We start from the raw sequence: 22,191 nt of genomic DNA on the forward strand, positions 1-22,191 counted from the left end.
CAGCCACTTTTCTGTCACCAATTAAATGATAATGGGCATGACCTTTAACCACATGCTGGAAACGCAGCATTTATCAAGTCATGCACATTTGGTTGATGTTACCCTCTTTTACTGGGGTTCACCCACTTAGCAAAATGCCTCTATAGAATTGTATCGGGTTACCCTTGGTTGAAACCTTAAATACTGGCCAAAAAAAGTGTTTGTAGTCTATTCACTCTTAATGGAATTACCTTTTTAATAACTTCACGTGACCTTCAGTTTTAAGTCAAGAGATTGACATATACATTTGCCACTGAAAAGAAACCTTCTGCTAGTCACTATGAACAACCTTGATAGTTTGTTAAAATCCACTAACACATTCCTGACATGAGCATAGTAGCAGAGCCATGCTTACAACTCCAATGTGAGATAAAGTATCTTTAAATGGGGCACCCCTACATTGTACACAATTCTGGAAATCTTCAGTGGCTCAAAATCTTCAAAAATGTTCTGGAAATAAACATTCATACCATATAAACATCCTCTTTACATAGAATTTGTTGATAGCACTGTATTGCAACTTTTTAACTCTGGCATTTAACAGATATTCACTGGTGGATGATGTATTTTCAACAGAAATTTTGGGCTTTCTTACAAATGTTATGCAACATTCTTTGGTTATTAGCCAAAATCTACTTTAAAACATACATCTGCAACCCACATCAGGTGCTCTTTGCATTAACCTTGTTTATCATGGAGTACTAGTAGCAACCCAAATGTTGGTGATTTTTAAACCATGCAGCATATAACTTTTAACATGTACAACCACACTTGCCTCTAGGGCTGATGTTCGTTGTATGAGCCACACGTGTACAGACAGTAACTCATTTGAGATGTCATCACTGATGACATGAGTGATTTAATATGTAAGGTCCTAAGCAGGGCATGGCTGGTGCTTAAGTTGTAGTTAGCTTAGTAAACTATAACTGGTGAATTTTATTGTTTCTTAGTTTTTAAATAAGAGTTTTCATCTTATTTCAGCACCTAACTGCATTGTCACTCTAACCTCTCGTTTTTTCATTGACTTTCTGGGTTTGTTTTAACGTAATCTATGATCATATTTACATACTTAACTATAATGTCACTTTGTGTGTGTGTTTTCTATTTTTACTTGGGAACCAAACAAAATGCCATTAGTGAGGAGGTCTAATGACCTCTGAAAGCAAAGTGGTTTGTAAATTTCCCCAAAATTGTAGAGATGGCAATATATCAACATATTAAACTTCTTATATTTCTGATATAACTTGCTGATTTTGTTGCAGTTTTCATGAAAAGGGGAAATATGGAGTTTTAGAGAGAGAGACGCACTTTCTCTGTTGAAAACACTTTGCTTCTATAGAACTAGATTTTTTTAAAGCTGTTGCTGCAAATTAAAGCTAACAATGTGCCATGGTTGTAATTAGAATGTTTTGTTTAGCTTGCAATTCCAGAAAATGTGGCTAATTGAATAATTCACATTGGTGAGGCTTTATACAGTTGCTTGGGACACCTAAATGTTCTGTCCTCCTTTAGGACTAATTAGTTAAAGAGAAGGGAATGTGACTAAATTGATGTTTGCCATTGGAAGAAGGCCATATTTCACAGGTACCTAAAAAGACATCCTCTGACAGTGAAATTGGTTTTTATACCACTGCATTTTGTGGAATAAAGTAATAAGCAAATGTACTCATATGCTAATGTTTCATCGTTCTTTTCGGATGTATTACACATTAGCATAGGAAGTGTATTTGCTTATTATTTTATTCGCTAGTGATTCAACCTCCCTAGCTTTACAAGGACCCAACCACTTTTGTGGAATGAAGGCACCCAAACGAAAGTGTATCTAATTAATCACTCTGTGTCCTCTATTGGCAATGAAGAGTCGAGGTTGCAGTAGTTATCTGCTCCCACTTGTGACATTGGTATGATGAGGAGGCACAGTGTCCAATAATTAATGGACTTGTTAAGCAATAGCTCCAGTGGGCTTGACTCAGTGTGTCTCTCACGAGACCATAACAAATGTCTTATGTGAGGACGTTTTTCACCGTTATAGAAGCTACGACTGGCACAATTAAGGTTTAGACTAATATGAAGTTTTGGATATGTCATTTAAAATCCCTGACATTTAAAACTGTACGGAAGATAGAACGTGCATACAGTTTGTTTCTGGGTCATTTACTCCTGCACTTGTAAACGCACAAGGGGGGGGGGGGGGGGCTTGGCTCAACCGTTTTATATTATGATTAAGACAATTTTTTTTCTTGTTTAGCACTTTAAAGATTTAATACGCTTGCGACGAACAGCAGAGTGGCCCCGTTCAACTTTGGATACAGAGGTGTCTGCAACTAAAGAAAGCCCGGAAATTGAACCGCTTCCTTTCACGCTGGCACATGAACGCTGCATTTCTGTTGTGCAGAAATTGGCTCTCTTCCTTTTGTCTATGGATTTCACGTGCCACGCAGATCTCCTGCTGTTTGTCTGTAAGGTAGGTTATATTGTAGAAATCTGCTGCTGACAATGTCTGAATTAAAAATAAGATTGCGACTTTTCTTTTGCCTGCCCTCTTTTTGTACATTTCGTCTAGTTCTCCTTAGCTTTTAGGCCTTTCCGATTGTTTTTCATGCCTTACATTTGAGTAACCGACACATTATAAATAACTGACTTAAATGCAGATAACTATTCGCCCGTTAAGTTACTCCGCCATATCTAAAAGAGAAGAGAAGCTTTGGTAAACTTGATTCTTCTATTATTTCAATTTCATTTCACAATCCGATGAAAAACTAAGTTAAGTGAACAATTCCCAAGGCAACTAGGACAAAGGAATACCACATGGATCTTTGAGGTATGTGCTTTTCAGCACATTTGTACCACATTTGTGACCTATAACCCGTTTTTAAGAGGAACAATCATAAGTTGGTTTTCACATGGGGTCCTTTTACTCCAAAAACGTAAGCAAAATAATACGTTATTGAACAGTTTTGGTATCTGCTAATATCCAATGCTAAGCTCTTCCTTATCTAACACAAATACTGGTCTTGGTATCGTTCAAAAATGCACTCATCTAGGTTTCCAAATATTGACTTTTACTTATCAGATTTTGCTCCATTCCTATTTCTTAAACCCTGTGACTAAACACTCTACTTTCTTCCTTTATCTCCACTCAGTACCCTACGGCATTTAGCTGCTGTGCTCTCCTTTTATTCTTTGTTCTCTTTCCTCTGTGTACGTTAGTGTGAATGGCTTGAACCATTGTGATTATGTTTTTGACTTTTATGCCTTCGTTGGTCATTTGCTCATGATATCTGAAGGGTTAACTCATCCCTGCCTGTTGTTTTGGTGTACAGCGCACTGACTCCTATTCGGTAAAAGTGAGAAATAAATAAAACTTTTAACAATCACAAAATGCATTGTGATGAAAGCCATGACTTTCAATCCCTGTGAGGCTGACTTACTCTTCGATCATTCCATAGAACACTTAATTGTGCATCATAGATTGGGTAATCATATAGTATGATATTTACAGTGTTATGAACGTGGTATGTAACACTATACAACACGCAAGTTAATATTATGAAATTCATACTACCTGTACTGGTCACTTTACTAAATTAAGTACTGCTGATTGTTTATGCACACATTTTGCATCATTTAGTAACAAATCTTAAATGCAGATATTTGACCATACATATTTTATACATGTTAAAAGCACTGCATGGTTTTTATAATTTGGTAAATACAATCTTTCAACGTGATGTTTCTCTCGGAGGTAAACATGGAACAGATGACTCCTCACCTCTCTTTGGTCCTTATGTTGAAAGTGAAGGCACCGCCTACTTAGTAAGAAATGCTCTTCTTCTATTGTTTTGCACTCTTATTCCCAATCCTCTACTCATTTTTATTAATCCAGTGTCAACTTGTTTGTTTCAATTTTTTTCAGGACAAACTAATTTAGCACAACAGATTATTTTTATAATCTGTCTCCACATTGTGTTAAGTCAATGTAATTCAAATATAGCCAGCTGAAGCTGGGTGGATGCACAAAATAATTTCCAGAAATGCATACCTTCAAGTGTATTTGATTAAGCTCAGCTAATTAAAGCCATTGGAAATTGATAAAACATATAAAACAAATAGTTAAGAGTGGTGCCAGACACTGTTGTAACGCTGTAACTGTTTTTATTATTACAAATAAATATCATGTGTAAAATTGTGACTGCCATAGTACAAGTTGTACGATCATTTAAAATGTAGATATATCATTGTTTAAAAAGAGATTCATTCTAAACTGTATCAAAGTGTTGCCCTGGTCAACTTAATGATGTTAGTATGTAAAGCTGGTAGCTGATTCCGGCCATTGAATCTAGTGAGCGGGTTTCTAGAATTATGTGTTTAATTACAACCGCAAGCAATGCTGTTGCACCTGTTGTGGTGTAATTTAGAATGTCAGTGTGTAATTAAAAATAAGCACATTCCTCGAAGACTAGAGATTTTGCCCAAGTCCTCCTTCAGGTTTTAGTATAAAGTGCTGGTGTGAAGCTTCTAACATTCCAATGATAGTGTGCACTTTTGGTGAACGCTCGTGTTTAATTGCCAGTGGATTAGTGCTTTGTGCATTTGGGCTTAATCACAGGTGCAAATGAGAGATGATAGTTTGCATGCAACAGTTCTTAAACATAGAGGCGCTTATAGAAGAGGGATAGTAAGTAAACGTTTATTTTCCAAGAGTAACTGGAGAAATGGAGGCTCTTAGCAATTTGTCGGCTTTGCTCAGGTATTTGACCAGGCCATAAATAGCTTGAGGGTGAGAGTCGTTGAGCAGGAAATCTACTGCTGCTTGAGTTGCATTGGGTGTGCCGACCATGGCGGTAAAAGATCCAGTGATGTGACGTTTCCCACCCTATAAGGCAATACATGATTATGTAATGCACAGCAAAAGTGACTGTGAGATATTTTTTTAATCTTTCTTTCATTGTAGCTTCTCCTTATAAGATGAGCATGCTTTCGGGCAATAGGGGCCTGGCGGTCTTGTACAAATTATGCTTTTTGAATTGCTCGGTTTAACGCATTTTTACATTTTTGGTGTAGAAGATTTTTGTTCCATAAAGCCATAGCTGTTTTAAGTTTCAGTGCATCATTAAAGGCGACAGTCCAAGGATTTTTAGAGACTGCATAGTTCATTTTGGATGCCTCCTGCCAAATTTTATTTTCCGGCGTTCTTATTTTGGCCGCTCTTGTAGCATGTAAGTATTTAAGAGTGCAGGTCTTTTGTGCTGGGACTTGATCACGTAACATGAATTTTAATCTGATCTGAGCTGCTGCAGAATGGTTCGGCAGTTTAAGCATTATTTAAACACTTGACTCTGAGATTTATTCAGAAAGGTGCCCAGTTTTCCGGGAAAGGTTTCCGAGCCATATACCAACATGGGGATTAATTTGGCTTTTACTATTTTCAACAAAGGTTCTGAAGTAGGTTGCTTTATGTGTTTAAAAATGGATTGAAATGCAAACTGTAGCAATGCAACCTTTGGTTTAAGAGAATTTCCATGGGTTAAATGCCCTCCCTTATCTAACCACCATCCAAGGTACTTGTATCTGGAGGTTCTGGACAGATGGTGTTTGTTGAAATGCCATGTTCCGAGTTTTTTCATTTTCCGTCCGAAGATCAAAATGTTAGTTTTCCCGAAGTTCACTCTCATACCGTTTGTAGTTCTATGTGAAAATAAGACGTTGTGCAGACTTTGTAACCTCTAGCTGTTTGTCTCAGAAGAATGACGTCATCAACGTAAATAGGAGAGGTGATGTGACAATGTCTCAGTTTTGGTGCGTCACTAACGACCACATCAAGGCAAGGGACCAAGTCACTCATCAATAAGTTAAAGAGAGCTGGGGCCAAAATGCATCCTTGTTTGCCTCCTTGCTCTATCCTGATTGTGTTGGAGACTGTTGAGTTATTGTTGAGTTTGACTCTGGCCCTTTTTAGGAGTAAGAGTAATTGGATGCCTCTGAGCAGCGGTTCAGGGATGTCTCAATTTTTGAGTTTCGACCAGAAAAGTTTCCATTGGACGTGGTCAAAGTCCTTGCTGGAATCTACAGAGCAGCTGTGAAGGAGTTGTTTTTTCCATATCTGTTTTGACAATATCATCCTGATTGCTACTATGTTATCAGTGGTGCCCAGCATGGGTCTGAATCCAGTTTGAATGATATCAGGTGTTTTGAGCTGGCCCATGCTTCTAGGTCTTCCATTAATAGGAAAGCGAAATATTGAGCTATGACATCTAGGAGAGCGATAGCTCTCCGGATTCACCACTGGGCCTTTTTTTCATAAATGGGCTGCAGGATTGTTCCTTGCCAAGAAAGTGGTGGGGAAAGTGGGGGGGAGGGTGGCAGTGTCTGTGATGACACGTACAAATGAGGTAACCGTTCCTAAGGAAAACAGTGCCACTATGGTCTACTGTGAAGCAAGAGAGAAACCGAGCAAGGGGTCGACTGAAAATTAGGTTCGAAGATGAAGGTGTAGTGAAGACCAGATACTCCTGGGTGGTACTAGAAGTGCCCTCACACACCCTTGCGGGTGCAAAGCATCATCATCGGGCGGTGCTCCTCGTGGGGGTGGCGCTGCAGTCCCTCACGGGCCCTTCAAGAGGGCTCTTTGTCGGAGATCTTTTAGTGGAGTAGCCGTAGTTGTGCATGCGGGTGTGTGGGGGAGGAAAAAAGGTGTTGTGGTGAGGCTAAAAAGACCGTATGGTACCCCAACGATTTATTAGTGGCTCTAACGGGGAATAGTGCATAAATGACACTGAGGTGAGTAGGGGAAAGCTAGATGTCAACAAGTCCCACTGCTCTCGAACTGTATGTGTAAAGGATAGAGTGAGAGAGAGGGTGTGGAAGGGGTGGTCAACATGTTTCGCGCTGCCCGTGGTCCCTAATGGATCCTTAGCGCTACATCAGGACCTTGGTGGGGAAATAAAACGTAGAAGCAGGGAAAGGGATTCAGGACAAAAAAGGAGAATATCCTATAATCCCATCTGTGATGAGACAGGTAGGTTCTAAACAGCCTTTCCAATAGTTGTGACGGAAATTCGATATCCTGTTTATAAACTGAAGCAGGGATGCTATTTGGTCCGGGGGCACCATCGCACTGCGATCCTTTTAGCGTGACGGTTAGTGCTTGGTGGCGTGTGGGCTCTTTAACGTTCTCCAGGTTTCTGGTGTTTGGCCAATTTGAGGCTGCACGTTTTATATGTTTGAGAGGTTGGATTTAGTTTGGTACAGGGTGCTGATATGGTGAGACCAACTGTCTGCAATCACGTTGTTTACTTTATGTCGAGGATGGGAGCTTTTGCTTTTTAGTCGATTTATTATAATCCAAAAGGCTTTAGAATTTTTGGTTCGACAAGCCAATCTGCAATGCTTCCTCATGGCTCTTTTTTTGCTTGCCAGATGGAACGTTTGTATATCCGGCGTAGATTATTCATTTCTTCTAAAGAGATAGTGCTTGATCCAGTTTTTAGCAGTCTGAAGGCGCATTTCAAGATTTGAGATCTTTTGTGAACCATGGCTGCATTGGTATAGATCTTGGGTGGCCTGAGCCCTGGCCGGGCTGCTGAGTGTAGGTAAGGACTAGAAGAAGTTGGTGCACAAATGGTTCTCAGTCTTCAATTGTGTGACACAGTGGAGAAATCTGATTGTGGAATGTGGTTTTCCACATCGAATATTTTGAGGCAGTGCCCATCGAACATTTGTTATGTTATGTTATGTTATATGGCTCTTATAGAGCGCTTATCACCACTGGTCTCTAAGCGCTAAACAGGCGCCCCACAAACATCATGCCCCTCCCAACCATCCGCCAATACCCAATTAGGCCGAAGATGTTCCCGTGCCAAACAAAAATGTCTTCAATTTTTTTCTGAAGGAAAGAAGGTTGAATTCTTCCTTCAGGCTCGGCGGAAGGTCATTCCAGAGTTGAGGAATGAGCACTGAGAAAGCCCTACCTCCTTTAGTTTTTAAATTGAATCTAGGTTGAGCCAAATTTGGGACAGAGCCAGAACGCAGTGACCTACCGGGAACATACTTCCTTAATCGCTGTTTAATATATTCCGGGGCATTACCAAATAGTGCTTTATGAGCCATACAGAGGCCTTTGAAATGGACCCTAAGCTTCACAGGAAGCCAATGCAGTTTGCGCAGGAGAGTGGATGCATGTGCACTTCTAGGAAGAGAAAAGACCAGTCTGGCAGCGTCGTTTTGCACGACTTGCAATTTCCTCATCAGCTTCTGTGACAGGCCCAGATACAGAATGTTGCCATAATCTAGCCTCGAGATGACGGTAGCGGAGACAACAGTCTGCAGCGTGGAGGCAGAGAGAATGGCAGTAAGTTTACGCAGCTGCCGCATCACGGCCGTACAGGAGCCTACCACTGCCGACACCTGGGGGGCCATAGAGAGAGCCGCATCGATCTTTAGGCCAAGACTCTGATACTCTTCCAGTTTTGATGTTGGCTTCCCGAGCCAATCGTCACAAATGTCATGAGGCACTTGGTCTGATGTTCTAAGGACAACCCCTGGGGCATGTGGTCGCTGTCGCAGTGTATTTGGATGGCAAAGGATTTTACATCAAAACACACAAGATGTTGGACGGAATGTTGCACATTGGCAAAACATTCACCCCAAGTCACAGATCTGGGTTTAATCTATTGTTATTTTGCTCGCCACCCCAGTTCAGACATGGCCATATGCAAGTCAGTCTTGACCCTGTGCCTCATGGGAACAGTCCAGCCCGAACTGCCAAGCCATGTCTTCCCTGGACCGGAATCAAGCATCCTAGGATCGGTTTCAGGGTCTCACCCCTCTTCAACCAGGATAGCTTGACTCCAGTGGCGTACTGAGCACGGGACCCACGTCTGGGCATACCCTTCCCACATAGAGCGAACAGAAAAACACACAAGATGATGGACGGAATGTTGCAAATTGGCAAAACATTCACCCCCCAGTCACAGATCTGGGTTTAACCCATCGTTATTTTGCTCACCACGCCACCCCAGTTCAGACATGGCCATATGCAAATCAGTCTTGACCCTGTGCCTCATGGGAACAGTCCAGCCCGAACTGCCAAGTGACTTATCAGCAGAATAGAACAAAACGTGTAGTCTAGGACCGTCTGACTGTGGCGTGTAAAATGTGTATACTTGGCTTGCTGAGCCTCGGGAAATCAACCATTTAATGTGTGCAGTTGGTGATAATGAGTTGATTTGAGTTGCGGCCGTGCTTACTTTAGGCATGGATGTTGTTGAGGTCACCTGTTGGTGCTTGTTGTCTTGTTCTTCTGTTGTTGACTTGAGTGTTGATGCTAAGTTCCGGGCAGCTGGATGATCCCTTTTAGGACTTGCCTAGATGTATTTTCCGCAAGGGGATAGTCCAGTTTAGAGCTTTTGATTTATTTACATAAGAGAGGGCAGCCAGGACCTTGTTTAATGATCGATCATTAATGAGCTGGGGATCCTGGGATGGGGGGGGGAGGAGTCTAGTGGAATGATGGAGGTTTGAGCTATGTGGTGTCCGATGGTTGTTTCTTAACAGTGACTTGAAGTGAATCTAATTTGGTGGAATCGATGGCACTTTCAATATCCATGCCCGGCAAATTCTTAGGTGTATATGGCGTATTGATGGATTCCCTTAAGGCGGGGAAGAAGCTCTTTATCTTGGCCACGTGGGCTGCTGCCTTTTGGATTTTGTCTTGTTTTTTGTTTTGTTTCCTTAGGCGTTTTATCTTTTGCTTAGTTGGTCGGCAGGGGGACTGGTGATGCTACTGGTTACGTTTCCTGGTGTGCATTATAGTTTAGGTTCTGGAATTGCTTGTCGACTTGCGTCTGAGGTCATATGATGATTCAATATATGATCGTTTATTGGGGAGTCCAGGGCACAGGGGTACAGGATGAACTTCCACTTTAAGGTTTATTGTGTTATTCGAGGGACACTGGTTGAGGAAGCAGCGTGGGGATCGAGTTTTGTCTTGATGGTGCTGGGGGTGAAAAGTTTGTTGGTGTCATGGGCAGTTTAGGACTAGGTTGATTGGCCTTGTACTTGTCATTCCATTTGACTTCCTGGCATTGATCACTGACTATCGCTGGTAGGGCAAATCATTTGTGTAATAAGATTGTGCAGTCACAGTCTTGATGACTTTGTCTATTGATATGTGATGGTGTGGGGTTGCTAGAGTTGGGAGGGTTAGACCTCAAACTGCTGACAGTGGCGTTCAGACGCTCAAAGCGTGAATCAATAGATGATGTATACTGAACTAGTGTTTTTAACAAAGATATTTGAATATCCAGATTTAAGGAAAGCTTGTGGATACTTCACCGTTTATTGGACAATTTAAAGGAGCTGCTTGATGCTACATAGGACTGCATAAAATACCTGTGAAGGTCCTGCGGTTCAGCGGCAGAGAGTTCGGGAAATGGTAAGCAGGTGAGAAAGCTGGCAGCTTGCAGTGGGAGCTGGTCGAGCTGGGGGCTTGAGCTTGGAGTGGTGGTTGCACGGCGGGATTCTCATCGGGGCAAGCTGCACCGGCCTAACGCCGGCCGCCTCTGCCCCGGGAGGAAATACCACAGGCCTGGCCTTTACTCAGCACTGGATGGAGACGCTCAACCAACGTCTGTCTCTTTCCTCTCGCAGAAGGCTGGACATGGCTGCCTCCTGCCTTGCTTCGGTCGCCTTACACTCCCGTTAAGAACCACTACTACTCCAGCAGAAAGAGAGGGGTGCCGGAGGGTGGAGACTCGGAGACGGTGCAATGAAGCAACAACCTCTCAGCTCTGCGGCCCTCTGGGGTTCTCTAATCCGTGTCCGCGTCAAGACATTGCAAATGCAACAAAGCACGCCTTATTTGTTTGCTGGTATATTCTTATACAGTGTGTGCAGATTTATCCTGTTCTTGAATGATTTATGATTTCTTCTAGCATTAGCCCGAGTGATTTTCAAGGTCATCTGCTAGTTACTCATGACCTTCAAAGCTCCTTTTTGATTTGTGTAAAATGTTTTACATTTATTGCATAGTTAACCTATCTAAACTAAACTCTTACATTTATTTCGTTTTCCTATGAGTTATTGATGATCAGTCTCTTATTGTTGGTAACTAGGATGCCCAATGTAGTTTGCCTCCATATTTTGTGCAATAGACTGCATAAATGCAAACAGGCTTATCTCATGCAATAGTTTTTGCTTAAATAAATGCAAAGTTAAAACACTCTATATTTATCAAATATCATTGGGCCTCAGCAGAATCTCGTATCATGGTCTTTTACCTAGTTTCCTGTAGTAAAAAAGTGCTTATCTAAAGCTGTTCTTGTTAAATAAATGGATGAAAATATGAGTAGTTTTACAAGTTAACCCCATTCAATGCTCGTCTCTCTCGGTGAGTAAGCCACATTAGAATTACATCCTTGGAAAACTAATAACCTCAAATTAAGTATAAAGAGGGAGAATAATTCTGAAGACGAGGTACGATTCCCGATGAGTGAGCCTCATTCGATAATTAAATTCCAAACATTCTAATATCCTTATCCATAATGGTTCCTAATACTGACTGGAAGTTGGAACCTGCTTCAGTGCATGTACGGTTTATTTTCTGGGTGACCAGACTTTTATTTAAAACTCTCTTCTGCAAGTTTCACCTGCCAGTTTTTTAAGCTATGTTGATCTGCTACTGGTTTAACCAGCTGGCAGAAAGAATGCTTGTGGACTTTTATGTTGTAAGTCAAGACAGAGTGCAAGACAAAAGCAGTACAAGAGCCCGACAGTAGACTCGATCCTTGTGATACTCTGTTGTACTGCTCCTCCAGACATTCACTTTGCTGAGCCTTCTAAGTGCCAAAGGCAATCCACTCCATCAGGCACTTTGATGTCAAGCACCATCCTCATGCAGCATATTGCCGCCTTGTTACAAGTTTTATCTGATAGAGACTTCTAGCTGCATATTCCTTACCTTTGAATTTCCCAGACGTTGGGCTGGATCCGTAAACTTTTGCTCGAGCAATACCCCTGGCGTGCTCTGTCGGGTAGCTCCATTTGGTTCAGCTTGACGTCAGTGTAGGTTATGACATCGCGGTTACCTATATAGGCGCAACCCAGGTGCTTGGATGTCTGTTCTTTACTTTTTGTGCCAGTTAAGTGCTAGTGGGGGAAGAGCTAGCCCTCTGTCTCTTTTTGACAGGCTTTTTTCGACTTTGGATTTTTTTTCCATCGTGAGCGAGGATGTCTTTGAGGAAGACAGGGTATAAACTGTACAGTGCCTGTCACCGCATGATGTCAGTTACTAATCCCCCCCACCTTGTCTGTTTCTGGTGTCTCGAACATGACCACGACTTGAAGGTTGTGCTCGGGCTGTCGAACGATGGCTCTGAAGGCCTTCCGGGAGCGGGAGATGAAGCTCCTTGCTGCCCGTGTTCAACACCATCCAGCAAGACTCCCTGAAGGTTCCTGTTCGAATTGAAGAATAGGCGGTCGTGGGACTGCACCTGGAGCCCCAAGTGCCCTCTGTCCCACTCAAGATCACCAGGACACTCGGAAAAGAGGCACAAGAAGAATTCTAAGCATACTTCATCTTCGCCTCGACTGACGGCTGTCGACTAACTTGGTAAGGGGCACCGATTCTCTAGGCATGGTTCTGCTGAGCCGAAGCCAGGGTCAACTTCAGGCCTCACTCCCTTTCCGGGAGCCGGAGTGACCCCCGCTCAAATGAAAGATTGTTACGAAGGCCCTGCGGTGCATATTTGAGTGGGCCGACCCCTCTGGTAAGCCCTCCGGACCCGCGAGGTTGGAAGAGACCCCATTGGATTCTATTCGGTTGACTCAACCTCAGTGATCCAATCCCGGGTGTGCCGGTCGTGCCCTTGTGATTTTCCCCGGCGTCTGGCCTGAAGTCGGGGCCGCAGGTGCCAACCTCATCCTTATCCCTGATGACACAAAGTCGGAACAGCATCGCTCAACGCAGATTACGATGTCGATTGAACCCAGGGGTTCTATATTGTTGCCTGAATATTTTGATTATGTTTTCGGCTCGTGAGAGGATTGGGAGGGTTCTATGGACCCTTTAGAACACCAGGATGTTTCAGCAGAGCAGAAGGACTGGTAGGGGGAACTTGGGGAGGCCAGTGGACTGGAAACTTCCCCAGATACTGGCATGCTCTCACCGCCAACTATGGCTTCAGAGGAGGGGGCATCTTATGCCATTGTGGTCAAGAGAGCAGCCAAGGTCCTCGGACTGGAGTTGCCCTCTCTGCAGATCAGGACTAATCTACTGACCAAAGGGCTTCAGCCTGGGGCTTCCACCTCTGAACCCCTTTAGCCCTTCAATAATGCACATACTGATGTCCTTCTAGGCACGTGGTCCAAGCCTAGCACAGGGGCACCTGTGAATAGGATAATTGCACACCGCCAACGCCCGGCTCAGGGCGGACCAAAGTTGTTCAGACAATAACCCATTGCATGAAAACTTGGTGGTGCAGGCTTCTACCTCCCAGTGCCCGTTCCCTCCCGCCCCTCTGGATAGGGAATCCAAGAGGCTTGAATCACTTTGAAAGAAGATGTTTTCTTCCTCCAGCGTGGCATTGCTGTCCTTGAATAATGCCTGCTTATTTGGCTGTTTCTCCACTCCCTTTGGGAGACGGTTGCGCAAATGCAGCAACCAGTCCCGGAGGCGGCCCGGGATGTGCTCTCTCAGGTAGTTAATGACAGGAGAGATGCAGCAAAATCTGACATAAGGTGTGACCTGGACACAACTGATTTGCTGGGCAGGGTGATTTTATCAACAGTGACCTTGCAATGCCACTCCTGGCTTGGACCAACTGGCTTCTTTGGAGATGTCCAGGCAAACTTGATGGGCATGTCGTTTGATGGATCCTGTCTTTTTGGAAGGAAGGCAGACTCAACCCTAGTGTGGTTGAAGGACTTTTGAGCTACGGCCAGATCCTTGGGCCTCTCTTCTACTCCTCGTGGCCTGTCGAGCTTTTGCCCCTTTCGTGGCAATGGAAGGGGTTTCCAGCTGCAACAGCCCTATTTCAGCCACCGTCCTATGCAGACTTCCCAAGTTGTGTGGGGATGCGGACGCGGTTCGTTCCGACCAAGGAATGGAAGTCAGAAGTCGTCGGCCACCCTACCTTTGACAGCCGCAGCCTTCTCACTACTCCAGTTGGTGGGAGAATCAGTCATCATCTCCCCCACCGGAGGTCCATAACATCGGACATGTGCGTCTTGAAGATAATTCAGGAGGGCTGTTCTCTGCCTTTCCTTTCTTTTTCTCCTCCCACTCTTCCAAATCTAAACCGGCTGGCAGAGGGTAATTCAAAAGTGCTCCAAGAGGAAGTTACAGCTCACCTGGCCAAGGGAGCTATAGAGAGGGTTCTGGATTCAAAAGTATTCCTGCTACTTTCTGATTTTGAAAAAGAACAAAGGGTTGCGGTCCATTTTAGATCTTCGGATCGTCAATCTGTTCCTCAAGAAGGAAAAATTCAAGATACTTACTTTAGCTAAGGTCTTGTCTGCCCTTGACTAAGAAGACTGGATGGTAGCGTTGGACATGCAGGATGCCTATTTTAATTTCCCCGTCCTTCCGAGTCACAGGCGTTACCTGTGGTTCGGGGTAAGCCACAAGCACTTTACGTTTACCGCGCTCCCCTTCGGCCTTACCAGTGCCCCTCGGGTGTTCACCAAGGTGATGGCTGTGGTCGCAGCTCATCTGCGCAGGTTAGAGGTGTCAGTCTTTCCCTACCTCGACGACTGGCTGTTGATCCCGTCCTCGCCCCCGGCTTTCGTTTCCCACCTTCAGACTACAGCGAAACTCCTGCATTCTCTGGGGTTCTCCATAAACGTGTCAAAGTCACACCTGACTCCTTCTTGGACGCTCCCTTTCATCTGGGCTGTTCTGGACACAGTGCAGTTTCGGGTCTGTCCTCCCGAGCAGCGAATGCAGGATATTCAGACTATGATTCCAATGTTTCAGCCTCTATCCTAGATTTCGGTGAGACTGACTCTGAGGCTGTTGGGCCTCATAGCCTCCTTCATCCTGTTGGTAAAGCATGCCAGGTTGGGTATGCGGGCTCTCCAGTGGGATCTGAGGTTCCAGGGGGCGCAGCATTGTGGAAATCTGACCGACGTGGTCCAGATCTCAGAAGGAACTGTGAGAGATAAGCAGTGGTAGTTGATGAACCTCGATTGGATCAACTGCAGACCCCGCTCTCTTCCACAACCAGATCTCACAGTCGTAACAGATGCATCACTTCTGGGATGGGGCTGCCATCTGGGAGAGGTGGAGATCAGGCGACGCGACAATCAATCAATCAGGTGTTTGTTAAGCGCGACTACTCACCCATAAGGGTCTCGTGTGTGGGGGGAGGTGCAGGTTCCAATCCATCAAGGAGGGAGTCTCTCGAAGAGCCAGGTTTTGAGGTTTCTCACGAAGATGGGAAGCAATGTTGTCTGTCTGGTCTCCAGCAGAGTCGGGGCTCCACATAAATTGGGAAACAGCTTTTTACAACAAGGTTTTTACCACGTTGTGACTTTACCACATATTTGTAAGCATGCATGTTTTTACAACGTGTATGTTACTACAACTGATGCCTTTACCATGCATTTTAGGTAACTACAACTGTTAACTCATTCTCACATTCACTCATCCTCACAATCGCAGCACACAAACTACCTCATCAAAGAAGAAGCACTTTATGATATAAAATAGCTAGGCTTGTTGGTTTGCCAGTGCTGTTTATCTTTTGAAGTCTTCTAAGATAACCAGCATCAAGAAGATCTTGTATTTACTTTAACCGTGTATTTAAGCCATTTCTTTGTTCTGCTGTGTGTTTACTTTTAAAATGTAGTTTGCTCTTATTTTTTAATGAATTGATTCCATTAAAATTTTCTCCAAAGGTTCTTGCTCGAATTGCAAATGCATCAAGACCCACAATACATTTATGTGAAATTGTAAATGAGCAGCAGCTAGAAAGACTTTTATTACTCTTAGTTGGTACGGACTTCAACAGAGGTGACATTTCATGGGGAGGAGCTTGGGCCCAATATTCTCTGACCTGTATGCTTCAAGATATTTTGGCAGGTAAGCAGCACAATTGAAATAAAAGAAAATGCCCATGTTAATTGTGTTTGTGTATGCACGTTTAGTTTCAGTTATGGAAGTTATCTACATGGATTATGTTTTTGCATACTTTCTATATAATACTAAATCTTGTTGATTCTTTTTTGCGAATGGTGTTAACCGGTTTTCAGTGATCTCAGCATTCATGTTAAGAGTTAAGTGTATATATTTTTTGGGATGTGCAAGGTTGAGATAGCCACTTAACTGGAGGGTGAGTGCCACAAAGTTTCTAATAAATATTCCTTCAGAAGTACTATTATTGTTTCACTCCTCCCATCTTTCATACTTGTTCCAATTGTTAGTGTGTATGTAGTACTGGGAAAGAGCTAAAGTCTTCTAGTTGCCTCTGACTGGTTCACAAGAACTGTCTTGGTGTGGGGAGCTGCCCATGATCATGTGTAAGTGTGTTGGTATGGTTCTGAATCTCCTACCTTGATGAAAAGTCTTTGTCCCAGATTTACCTCCAATACTATGAATACCATGAATACGCTCACAGGTATTTAGCCATCATCTAAGAGTTGGACTTCACAGTGGCTGCTGGGCTTGGAGTTTGTCTATGACAGAAGTCTTCTAATCACTTTGATACAGTTTCAATTGTAAAATATTTCAGTATAATTTCATCTGCCCATATTTCTTGAAAGCATTTCTTTTAAAGGCTAATTAATGATCACAAAATGTTTCCTTTTTTTCCTGGAACCGTGTAGCATTTTTGCAAATAATGGTACCATTCTCGCTTTATTGCATTTTCACCAGATTAGGCACTATATTTCTCCTGAGCAGATAAAGCACTGCTTATTTAGGGGATGAACATATTGAAAGTTGGTTTTGTACTTGTATAGACCTTTTCTGATGGATGCTGCTTCTTGCAAATACCTCACGTTACAAATGTCCTTCAAGTGCCGAACTGGATCCCTAAAACTTTTTCAATTGACACCACGCAAATTCAGATGCAATTTGATGTGCCCAGACGCAACATCATGATATACATATGGAACCGACAAGTGAGCTTATGACAATTGTTTTTCTGCACCTTATAAATGTAGGTCCGGAGCTCTTTTCGGTGTTTCATTGATAAAATTCCTCAAGAAAGTAGGCCAGTGAATAGATCAGATGTGCCCACCCAAAATGTAAGTGTTTAAACCCTAAAATGACGTAAAAAAAAAAAGCCCAATATCCGACCCACATGACCTATGTATGTTGGGTCCTGGATAGGACCATAGCCCCCTGGCCTGTGATTGTTGCTCTTTGAAGCACCCTAAGGCCACCAAGGAATAAAAGGCCAAACCATTTTTTCTGAGTCTCTCACGGATATCCTAAAGGTGTCCCTGACGCCGCCTTCAGAAAAAGTTACCAGAAAGTGAATAACTCCACCTCTCCCCAAGGAGTCTTGCTGCAAAAAACAAATAAAACGATAAGAAGTCTTTTTTCTTCTTTTCCTCTCTCTTTATCAGAGATGACTGAGGAAAAAAAATAAGCTCTGGTGACTCGGGATCCTGACTCCATCTACTAAACTTTGTTGGATCAAGGCTTTTTAGGAGGGCAGATCGGTCATTTTCAGGATGGCCCCGGTGGCCTCTACACCACTCCCCAAATATGGGCTTGAGTTTGCAGGTTTAGTGATTCTGGTGGCTCCGGTCTTCACCACCCTGGTCAGCATCCACCAAGGACCCAGCCTTTGTGCTGTTTTTGAGAAAGCCTCAAACTACCTTAGTGCCAAACCATGTAGCTTCAGTACCACATAGGGAAATTATCACAATTGACACGACCCTCTGAGCTTAATGCGAGACTGTTTCAACCTCCAAAGTGGACTAAGATTGCATGGTTTGACGTCCCTCCGGAAGAACACCTCACTAGAGCCCTAGAGATTTGCCCAAATCGAAGAGTATTTTTCAGAGCAGTTGCAGCTGTCCCAGAAATTCCAGTAGAGACTATGGATGTATGAGAGAAAGGATTTGAATGCTGACAACCTTTTCTCTGTATAAATATATATTCCTGAACTGAGATGCTGGTGGCCTTGACAAATTCTCTAGGAGGAGACATTCTTTAAATTGTTGGCCCTTTTTTCAGAAGATGCATGCTGGTTTTCTTCTGTGACATTAAAAACAACAAAAGCACCGAAATTGCACTTGCCCACTACTAAGACAAAGTCTAACATCTTGGCTAAAATCCTGCGAACTGTTATCGGAAGATTCAAAACTCTTGATCCCATTCAATAATTTATAATTGGAGGCAGTTTTTAGGGCTCGCCCCTAGCGATGCAGTGCGCAGCACTGCTCGCGCAGGCGTGATCCCTTTTGTGGAGGGTTCCAAAACGGACCCTGGAATCGCACACGCTCGTGCGTGTGCGATTCCTTTTGGTCCACGGTATTGGCGTTTGCGGTAATCTTTTTTAGAAAGACTGCACGCAGTAGGCCAAAGGCGGTCGCGTTGCTCAGCCCATGGCCTATTGGTGTCTGTTACCCGCATGCCGACATCTGTTTTCAATTATCGTGCCCAGACACGCGCGCAATAATTGAGAACAGGTCGCTCGCTGTGGCGCACGTGCTTGTTTATGAAAGTCAACTGCACTCCATCACTACATTAAACTGTACATTTCGAGCTACTCCACGGTTAGATTTCACCCAGCCCTGTTGACAAATTAACCTCTCAGACGAATAAGGTTTATGCCAATTTCTTTACAAATCTTCGTCCGTGTTGTTTCACTTTCCCCGTTTGCAATAAGCTTGCGGGACAGTATAAGAAGATCGGCGAGTGGCTGGCCCACTGTTCTGTGATGTAATTTATATGCAGGCTATCTTTCGCAGCACGTATTATTGGGGTAATCTATTTGCGTTAATTTATGTGGTCAAGTTTATGTGGCAGGCGATTAAACGTGGTGTTTTTTTTGCCACATTGTTTTTTTATAACGTCAATGAATTCACGTATTGGATTGTAATATCCCGTTCTACTGTACCATTTAAATATGGCTGCCAACATAGAGAACCCTCCTGAACGTATGAGTCCTCTGTTTAGGTTGCCTTTCCAACCTCTGACCTGACACGTCACTACGTTGACGTGCGGGTCTCTTTAGTGTTTGTTGGGCAACCATGGCCACAACGCTAATTTGATGTCGTTGCAAGTTACCATGCTGCTCGACTGCTGTACTAAGATACTGTGGTACGTGCCTGTGTCATCTTTGACGGTTTATATTACGGGCGGATAAATTACTAGTGGATTCTAGCAGGAACACGCTGCTCTATGAGTGCTCTAAGGAGAGGGGGTGAGATGGAACTGTGCATTTGGGACGGGGATGGTACTAAGTGTTGTTTTTTTTCTATGAATGGGGCAACCGCTGAGCAGGATTTTGCTGCTCGTAGCGTACATGAACATGGGTGGTGCTAGATGGAATTGCACAAGCAAGACGGGAAACATACCAATTGGGATACTTTCCCAACAGTAAGACAATTAGCAGTCGCGGGGTATACACAGCTAGGCGGTTTTCCCTTTACCTTTCTGTATGTCTCTCTTATGTTTACCCAGCATTTACTTGGTCCCCGGTTCTACTATGGAAATGGTAGTCCACAGTAACCATCTGACTGTATGGATACGGGGCACTTTGTCTCTTCGGTTGATTACGGGTGGAGGGTTACACTAGAGCTTCGCCATACATATGAATGGTGCAGGTACGAGTGATGCATTTTTATGTGTTCCTAATTTGCTTTCAGATATTTATACGTATTGAAGGTGGGACCTGAATAAGACGCGGGTCATAGCACTTTTTCAGTGCTCATTTCTATTGTGTGGCCGTATTTGGCGACCGTAAAAAATACATATGATGTACTCGTGTCCAAAATGTTGAACACTTTATTTTGTACAAATATTCTAGACCACGTTACTAAGCTGATGTTATTTAAAGCAACGAAATCTGCTTTAGTGTTGTGTTGTGTAGCATGATTGTTAATGATATACTAATTGCCCGCTGCACTTTGTGTGTGTGCGCAGCAGTAGAGGGATACTGCACCCCGTTTCCACCCCAAAAAAGAAAATATGCGCTTTTTAACACAACACAACATTATGCTGCTGCGCATGGTGGTGATGCAGAACCCATTTGTACTCAAGAAGCCAAGGCACATACATAGTTACACTGCCTATTGGATATTATTACATAATTACATTTAAAGCCACATAATTACACTCCACATATATCCACTTGGCTCCAAAACACAACTACACTCAACAAAATTCAAATCCGCAACGTGCCCCATATTTACACTCCACGTAATTCCACACCATGCCTCATAGTTTAACACAATGCCACACCTCACAATTTAATGCCACACAATTCCGTACCACACAGCATAATTACACTTCACTCCATAGCACATTATCACACCCCACATAAATTTACTCCATGGCACACAGCAACACTCTACATAAACACACTCCTCACTGTGCCACATAATTCCGCTCAACATAATTTAACTCAGTCCCACACAATTCCATGCAACACAATTCAACTCCACACAATTCAAATCCACAGCACACAATTCTACTCCACGACACAATTCCGCTACACACCACATACATCTATCCACACCACAGAATTCCACACCATGCCACATAATTCAATACCACGTCACAGAATTCCACTCAATACATGACACTTCACAATGCATAATACCACATCAGTCCACACCAGTTAATACCACATAATTAATGTTCACATAATTGCACAAGCATATCCTCAACCAACATTTCTCACATAGGTTCACTTCAGGTCTTACAGCACAGTTTCTTTACCATAACTTTTCAAAAAGTCCAAACACACACTCCTCGACTTCCTTCGGTGTGTACACAAACGCAGCCTCTTTATGTGTCTATAATCTTCTCTTCCATTCTTTCTCTCTAACACACTCTTTCTCTTACTCTATCTAGTCTTCATTCACTATTTCATACACAAACTACCTATCCCTCACAATCTTGCTTGCTATCTATTTTCTACAGCTCCCACCTCTATCCATTCACCATACCACATAATCCCACTACATAAATGCACTATACACCACACAATTCCACCCCACACTATTTCGCAACTAACAATTTCAATCCAAACCACATAATTCCACTACAAACAACATACATCCACTCCACTCCAAAAAGAAAACATAAGTAATAAACAATATCATTTACAATGCCAATAGCTCAAACTCTTGCAAATGCGAGACCTATTGCATTGCAAATGCTTGTTGTTTACAGTTCTCTTTATTAGTTTCTAATAAACAACAGTGGCCCACATGCATCAAAGCAAAAGCCAGTCGCAAACGGGCAGATTATCAGAATCTGCCCCTTTGCGACTGGGATTTTTGCATTTGGGATGCATCATCCCAAATGCAAAAATCGCAATTTAAGGAATCTCTAAATTGCGATTCCTTAAATTGCTATTGCATTTAAGGAATCCCAAATTATGATTTCTTAAATGCAATGCATGAAAGTTTAAAAATTAGCGATTTCGCTAATAGGGCGAGCAAATTACCATGAAGTTGAACTTCATGGTAATTTGAAAAATGCACTAAAGTGCATTTTTCAAAGTTCCATTTTACACACACACATGCCCTTGGGGCATGTGTGTGTGCAAGATGTATTCATATGCAGATTTCAGGGGTGCAACAGGGTGTCTTTTTGACGCCCTGGCACCCTTGAAATAGCATGAGCAATTTGCGATTCTCTAATTGAGATTAGCAAATTGAGAAAGTCTTCCCATTCATTCCTATGGGCCTCTAGGCCCATAGGAATCAATGGGGAGGTATTCCTTAATTGCGACTCACAATTTGCGAGTAGCAATTAAGGAATGTTTAGAAATCGCTATTTTGTAAGCGATTTCTACATGCATAGAGTTTTGCTATTCCTTATTAGCGAATCCTTATTTTTCGCTATTAAGGAATCGCAAATGGCATTGTTGATGCATGTGCCAGAGTATTGCCAATGTTGTGATAGGCTGCCCAGTACACAGGTGGGTGGTAATGTGTGTTGCATATCCAGCTATGAATCATCAG

General features: G+C 43.1%; 1 protein-coding gene across 1 annotated transcript in view; it reads left to right on the forward strand.

Annotated features, from left to right (window-relative positions):
- BIRC6 (baculoviral IAP repeat containing 6) overlaps positions 1–22,191 on the forward strand; it is a 1,973,616-nt gene that overhangs the window by 943,377 nt on the left and 1,008,048 nt on the right. The window contains exons 35-36 of the mRNA XM_085609819.1: positions 2,288–2,503; positions 15,937–16,120. Of these exons, the coding sequence (XP_085465945.1) occupies positions 2,288–2,503; positions 15,937–16,120 (400 nt within the window). The remainder of the gene's footprint in view (positions 1–2,287; positions 2,504–15,936; positions 16,121–22,191) is intronic.

The sequence above is a fragment of the Triturus cristatus genome, chromosome 6 (genome assembly GCF_964204655.1).
Source record: "Triturus cristatus chromosome 6, aTriCri1.1, whole genome shotgun sequence".
Lineage (NCBI taxonomy): Eukaryota > Metazoa > Chordata > Amphibia > Caudata > Salamandridae > Triturus > Triturus cristatus.